The sequence below is a fragment of the Physcomitrium patens genome, chromosome 16 (genome assembly GCF_059467195.1).
Source record: "Physcomitrium patens ecotype Gransden chromosome 16, ASM5946719v1, whole genome shotgun sequence".
Lineage (NCBI taxonomy): Eukaryota > Viridiplantae > Streptophyta > Bryopsida > Funariales > Funariaceae > Physcomitrium > Physcomitrium patens.
Window position 1 is genome coordinate 11,099,845 of NC_143425.1, and position 7,387 is coordinate 11,107,231.

Genomic DNA, 7,387 nt, shown 5'->3' on the forward strand with positions numbered 1-7,387 from the left:
TTTGTGCAAAGCATGCTTACATTTGTAAGATTTTCTCAAATACAAGGATTTAAGGTCTTAAGAATCCGCAATTTCAACCTCACCATCGTCAATCTCTGATTGAAGGTCCTTAGGATCTTTGTGGTCAACAGTGCAGCCTACAGAGACACATGTACCCAAAATTTCCTTCACAGTGCCTGCCAATTCCTTGGCCATTGACCTAGGAGCCATGATCTTTGCGATTTCGATCACATCATCGAGGGAGATATTGCCATTGTGCTTAATGTTCTTGACTTTCTTCCTGTCACGCTCAGGCTCCTTCAGAGCCTTGATGACCAGGGCAGCAGCACTAGGCACAACAGCAACCTTTGCCTGAAATTGAATGCAATACCAAGCCGTCAGAGGCTAGCTCGAGACAGATAAGCAGGAAAAGCAAGACATCTCCATGATGATGGTACTGCTGTTACATTTCAGTACAATCATGAGGTAGGGGATGACAGCTCAATCCCGTAAAATAATTATTCATACATGACTTATTCCTCTAAAAAACTTGAACGAAGTGACCATAATGGTACATAAACGCTCAATATGAGCATACCTGTCGGTTCTGCACTGTGAGCTTGACTGTCACTCTCAAACCTTTCCAGTCCCTCGCTGTTTCCTTGGCAATATCTTCTCCGACCTTCTTAGGAGACAAACCGAGGGGTCCAATCTTAGGTGCAAGTGATGAGGCAGCACCCACCTCTCCTCCTGCAACGCAGCGATCAAATTAAGTAATTGTAGTATCACGTATCAATCACTGGAATAATTCAGAAAACACTGAACGTAATCCTCCGCATATCATAATTCAGACATCAACTCTTAGCATTCGAGTTTATCACAAAGGATGAAAACAACCACAACTTAGTTTCAGTTCCACGAGCAGGTACAAGGAATACAAACTGCAACCAAGCGCACATTCAGAACCAAAAATATTCTGTCACCCCATTTGAACTTAAGTTTTGCGACCAATCAAAGTAAACCTCACATTCATCACAATCAGTCACATGATCGGAAACAGATCGATATCACTCCATGAAGAGTGACAATCATGTGCAAAAAAACCCAGAAAATCAAGACTCACACTCTAAATTGAACATGTTTAACCGTCTACATTGGTCGCAAACTGTCGTAAAACCTCAAGGAATTCCACCAACCCGAATAAAACAGTTGCAGCATTGGAGAAAACACAATACCAAAACCCAAAGAAAAGTAGCTAGCAAAAGAGAAAAACGAAACACAACGACCCACTCAAAGTCAGTACAAACAGCGCATACACCACATCGAACCAAACGCATAACACTCTTCGCGGAAAACAGGAAAAACCCTAAAGAAAAAGAAAGCCTACAAGCATAGAGTGGAGCAAGAGCAGAAGCGTACCAGTGACACGCACATAGACCTCGACAATCTGGGAGGGGTCCAATTTGGGAGGCATGGTGACGGGCGTAGCGAGGGACGACGTCGAAGTCGAGCAGCAGCAGCACGAGGAGGCAACGCCGGTCTCTCTCGGAAACGCATCAAAAACAAAAGACTTCTTGTAGAATTCCACCCTCCCTTTGGGGTTTCGCCCCGAAACCCTAATCGATGTGCCGATGGATGAACAGATAGTTCCGTCGTGGTGGTGGTGTTGGATGTATGAAACTATCTGTTCGTTAAAATGTGGTTTGAGGGAAAGACATATACTGTTATTGAAAGAGTTATTTTTAATCCAATGCGACGATTTTAATATTTTGAGAATTTGGTGGATATCTATTTATTTATTTGTATTAATATTTTCACATATGTTCTACCGAATTTGCATATTTACAGAAGATTAAAAGTAGATGTACTGTAAAAGCAAATGATTGCTGATACTTGCAACTGGAAAAAATGTTTTGAACGGGTTTTACTTAATTATTATGATTTATCAACATTATCATAAAAAAAATAAAAAAAAAATTTTGGAAAAATTTAAACTGAAAAATATTTCCTAACCGTTCATTTAAAATCCCCACTATCTAGTATTAAAAATGGAGCCAATAGATTACTTTTACTTTGTGAATTGTTTTTCACACTAAGATTTTTATTTATTTATTTATTTATTTTAATATATTGAAACCATGTTTTAATATATTTTTAGTTTTCATGTTACATATAAATAAATTTTAGAAACATTTCCATAATACATCATAAATAAATAAATTTTATAAACATTTCCATAATACATCATAAATAAATAAAATTTTTATACCTTTTTTTTTATTAATAAATTTGCTTTCAAATATCTTTATTATTATTCTTAATATATTAGTTAAACTATCACAAGTTATATAATAATTATTATGTTCATATATATTTTTGAAGATATTATATATATATACACATTTTGTGTTCATTTTAAATATGATTTATTTACCTACACTTACAATCATAAGTCTTTTTTGCTTGTATTAATACCATGCTAATCTTGTCAATTCAAATGAAAATTAAAGACATAATTGAATTAACACTTATATGGTGAAGATAAAAGAAATGTTTATAGTATATTAAAAGAGAGACATATTGAACACTAATATTCTTTGGATTACTATTATCCTCAAAATATTATCCATAGAATGGCATTTAGGCACAAGGTTTTGTCCTCCTCTCCTTGTTGCTTCTTTATTGCAAAGGATAATGAAGAGAAAAAAATGTTAAAGTAAATAAGTATTACAATAGGTATAATAAAATAAGTAAGTATTACCTTAGGTAAGTTGATAATGGTCAAAGGACAACAAAAGGGTGAAGGGAAGTAACTGAGGTGGCGTCTAGGGTTTAGGTGGCGACTAGGTTAAGAAAGAACCTAGGGTTTAGTTGGATGAAGTAAAAATGGACGTAATATCAAAAAGATGGAAGTTGCCTCATTGGTTAGTAACCACCACCTATAAATAAAGGGTATTGGAAGTGGAAGGTATCTCATTCCATACTTCTCTTATGTGTAATCTTGCTAATTTCTACTTACTTGTCTCTTGCTTGTTATATTTTTTCAATAGGTTATGGATCCACTCACACTTTTTTGTGCCATTCAAGTAAGTTAGTGTCATTCTCTTGTGGTTGTACTTGTGTGGAATAGATCTTATTGTGTTTGCTGATGTTAAGGTTTCTAAGATTAAAACTTGTATTTTGGGCATGAAGATGTGCTAACTTTGATCTTATAGATCTCTAACATTGCTTTGAGGGTTTAAGATTGATAGTTTAAGATGTTATAGAAAGACCTTGATAGTGTCTTTTATTTCGTTGATGTTGTTTCACTTACCTTATGTATATAGTGAAATAGTTGATTCTAAAGAGTGAAAGTTCATGATAGTCAAGTTTATTAGAGTAGACATACTTGTTAGAAGCTTCAAAACTTTAGTTGAGAGTGTTTTGAGTAAGAAAGCACTCACTTATTTGTAAAGTGGCATTCTAAGATTCTGCTAGTATTAAATTGTTTTGGTGATTTCAAGCTCATAGTGATTCATTTTCTTAATATTTTTTTTGATAAATCCCTTCTTAGACATGGCATCTAGTGAAAGTGAAGGTTTGAAAGTGATTGAGAAGTTTAGAAGAAAGAATTTCTACCATTAGAAGGTCAAAATGGAGCTTTTGTTGGCATCTTTGGACCTTTGGAACATTGTAGATGAAAGTGAAGAGGCTACAAGCATACATATAGATGCTAAAGAGAAGAAAGACTTCAAAAGATGTAAAAAGAAGGCTTTTGGCATAATTGCCACCAATTTAGATGAAGCCAACTTTTCTCACTTTATCTCTTGCAAAGAACCAATAGAAGCATGGAAGACTCTTTGCAACATATATGAGAGCAAGAACTTGTTCAATATCATCTTTACAAAGAAGATGTTCTTCACTTGTAAGATATTGCCATGACCTTGTTGATGAGTCTTCGCGAGTCCTATAACTACCTCATTGTGGTATTGGAGTCCATTAAGTTGAAGGAACTTACAATGGACTATGTGATGGCAAGACTTGCCTATCAAGTGACTAAGAGGAAAGAAAAAGATCCTCAAAGTGAAGATTCAACACTCTACTAATGTCAAAGCAAGGACAACCTTTTATACCAATAAGGTAATATCAAAACTTGCATTATTTGTGGAAAACCAAGTCATTTTGTACACAATTGCTATAAGGCCAAAAAAGAAGATAGAAAAAGTACCAACAATGTACAAGAGAAATTTGGAGGAGATTATTTTGCATTCATAGCAAGTGAAGGCACCTCTATGGCTGCTATATCCAAGTGGATTGTTGACTCAAGTGCCACTAAGCACATGACACTATACAAGTATTCATTTGACACTTATGAAGAAATTTCAGCAATAAGTGTCTTTATGGGAGACAATGGCATGGTACAAGCTATTGGAATAGGCTCCATTGTAGTAGAGATTTTTTTGAGAGAACAAACAAGGTGGATTAGATTTAAGGATGTCTTGGATTACCCAAGATCAAGAAAAATCTCTTTTCAGTGAGTAAATTAATTTTTTATAGTTATAAGGTACAATTTGATGAGAATGGGTGCTTTATAGAGACATTGGATAGAGATGATGTTGCCAAGGGCTTTAGAAATAGCAACCTTTACTTCATCAAGTGCAAGATGGTGAATAGAGTTGAAGTAGCCACATTTACTGAGTTTTTACTTGACCAAGATAAATTTGGCATTTGGTATCGACGCTTTGGTCATTAAAATGCGAAGAGCATGAAGGAACTCCAATCCATAGTAAGTGGCATGGATCTTGGTCGATTTAGCCATAATGCCAATACACTTACTTATAAAGGTTGTATTCAAGGCAAACAATAAAGCGCCTCATTTTCAAGTGGAGTAGAAATGCGTATCAGCAAGTTGTTGGAAATTATACATTTGGATGTTTGTGGACCTATGAGGATGCCATTAGTAGGAAGAACACGATATTTTATTACATTCATTGATGATTTTTTCAAGGAAGATGTGGATTTACATCATCAAATATAAGAATGAGTGCTTTTTTAGATTTAAAGACTTCAAGGCTCTTATAGAAAAGCAATGTGATTATAATATCAAGATATTGTGCACGAATAATGGAGGTGAGTACATGTCAAAGCATTTTGATGAATTTTTCAAGATTCAAGGCATTGTAAGATAAATCTCTACTTCATATACTTGACAACAAAATGGAGTTGCTGAAAGACCAAATCACACCATTGTGGAGATAGCAAGGAATATATTACATGTATAAAAGCTTGGATTTGAGTATTAGGCAGAAGCCATAGTAATATCAGTGTATATAAGGAATAAATATCCTACAAGTGCACTTACATCAAAAACTCCTGAAGAAGCTTGGAGTGGAAGAAAACCTTAAGAATTACAAGGCAAGATTAATTGCCAAACGCTATTTACAAGTTGTTGGTGTTGATTTCAATGAGACATTTGCTCCCATGGCCAAATTTACCACCATTAGTACCATTGTGGCAATTGGGGTAGCAATGGACTTCGAGATGCATCAAATAGATGTGAAGATGGCTTTCTTGATTGGAAAGTTGGAAGAAGACATCTACATGGATCAAACTCAAAGATTTGTCGAAGATGGAAAACAACACCTTGTTTGTAAGTTGAAGAAATCCTTCTATGGATTAAAACAATCACCAAGGGCATGGTACCAACATATTGATATATTATTTCTGAATGAGAAATTTCTAAGAAGTGAGGCTGATAATTTTTTGTATGTGATACAATCAAATGAATTTATATTGATTTTCATCCTCTATGTTGATGATTTGATCATAATAAGTAACATCATAAAGAAGATGGATTGGTTGAAGGCAAAGTTAGAAGAAAAATATGAGATGAGTGACTTGAGAGAACTCTACTATTATTTAGGAGTGGAATTTATAAGAGATCATAGTAACAAGACGATTACAATGAGCCAAAGAAAGTATATTAAAGAAGTGTTGAAACGATTCAACATGGAGGATTGCAAGCCCATTGGAACAACTTTGGAAGTCAACTTGAAGTTGAAGAAGCTCACAAATGAGAAATTTGCTGAGGTTGAAGATGAAATAAAAAGTATTCCATACAAGGCAACAATAGGCTCATTCATGTATGCAATGGTTGGCACAAGGATGGATCTTGTATATGCGGTAAGTGTTGTGAGTCAATACATGTCAAAGGCTAGACCAATCCATTGGGCAACCATCAAAAGGATCATGAGATACTTAAAAGACACTTTAAACTTCAAATTGTGTCTTAGAAGGAGTAATGTTGCATTATACGGTTATTGTGATGCGGATTGGGTTGGAGATGTAAATGATAGAAAATCAACAACGGGATATGTGTTCATTGTTGAAGTGAGAACAATCTCATGGAATTGTAAGAGACAGCCAACAATTGGAAGGTCTACAATGGATGCAAAATACATGGCAGGAAGTCATGGTGCAATGGAGGCAATTTGGCTAAGACAAATTTTAGAAGACATTGAATTTGTGCAAATAGAAGCAACTCCAATGAAGTGTGATAATCAAGGATGTCTTGTTTTTGCAAAGAATCCAAAGCATCACTCAAGAACCAAGCACATTGATATTCAATATCACTTCATAAGAGAGAAGATTGAAATGGGAGTGATTGATATGAAGTATTATGCAATGGAAGGCATGCTTGTTGATTTGCTCACAAAAGCACTAGTGAAGGATAGGCATCAAAAGTTAACAAAGGCATTAGGACTAATAGCCTTTGACCAATAGCAAAGTGAAAGTGTTAAAATAAAAAGTATTACCATAGGTATAATAAAATAAATAAGTATTACGTTAAATAAGTTGCTAATAGTCAAAGGGCAGCAAAAAGGTGAAGGGAGGTAATTAAGGTGACAACTAGGATGTAGGTGGCGGCTAGATTAAGAAAGAACCTAGGATTTAGTTGGATGAAGTAAAAATGGATGTGATATCAAAAAGATGGAAGTTGCTTCATTGATTAGCAACCACTACCTATAAGTAAAGGATGTTGGAAGTGGAAGGTATCTCATTCTACACTTCTCTTATGTGCAACCTTGTTGATTTCTACTTGTGTCTTGCTTGTTGTATTTCTTCAATAGAAAACCCTCTTTTCCAAAATTACTTCAAAATATTAATGAGGATGTTAGAGATCATATTCTCTATAATAGACAAATAATAATAACACAAATAGACTCTTGGATTTGACCTGGACCTTAATGGTATACCAAGCAATTGACTACTACATGCATAATATTAATTTTAAACAAAGTATTTGCACTTGGACTCATCACCTCACAAGGCATAGTAGAAGGTAAAAAATCTCTACAAAAAGCAAGCATGTAGAACACTCGATAATCTCTCACCAAGCATTTAGAATTAAGGAGACCATTTTTAAAAG

At 34.8% G+C, this 7,387-nt stretch overlaps 1 protein-coding gene across 1 annotated transcript; it reads right to left on the reverse strand.

Moving 5' to 3' along the window:
* On the reverse strand, window positions 1-1,535 carry LOC112293108 (large ribosomal subunit protein uL11x). Its single transcript, XM_024542217.3, has 3 exons — window positions 1,399-1,535; window positions 578-729; window positions 1-351 (listed from the first exon to the last, which is right to left on the reverse strand). The coding sequence occupies exons 1-3, from the start codon at window positions 1,451-1,453 to the stop codon at window positions 58-60; spliced, it is 501 nt and encodes a 166-aa protein (XP_024397985.1). The 5' UTR covers window positions 1,454-1,535; the 3' UTR covers window positions 1-57.
* Between the last annotated feature and the right edge of the window lie 5,852 nt (window positions 1,536-7,387).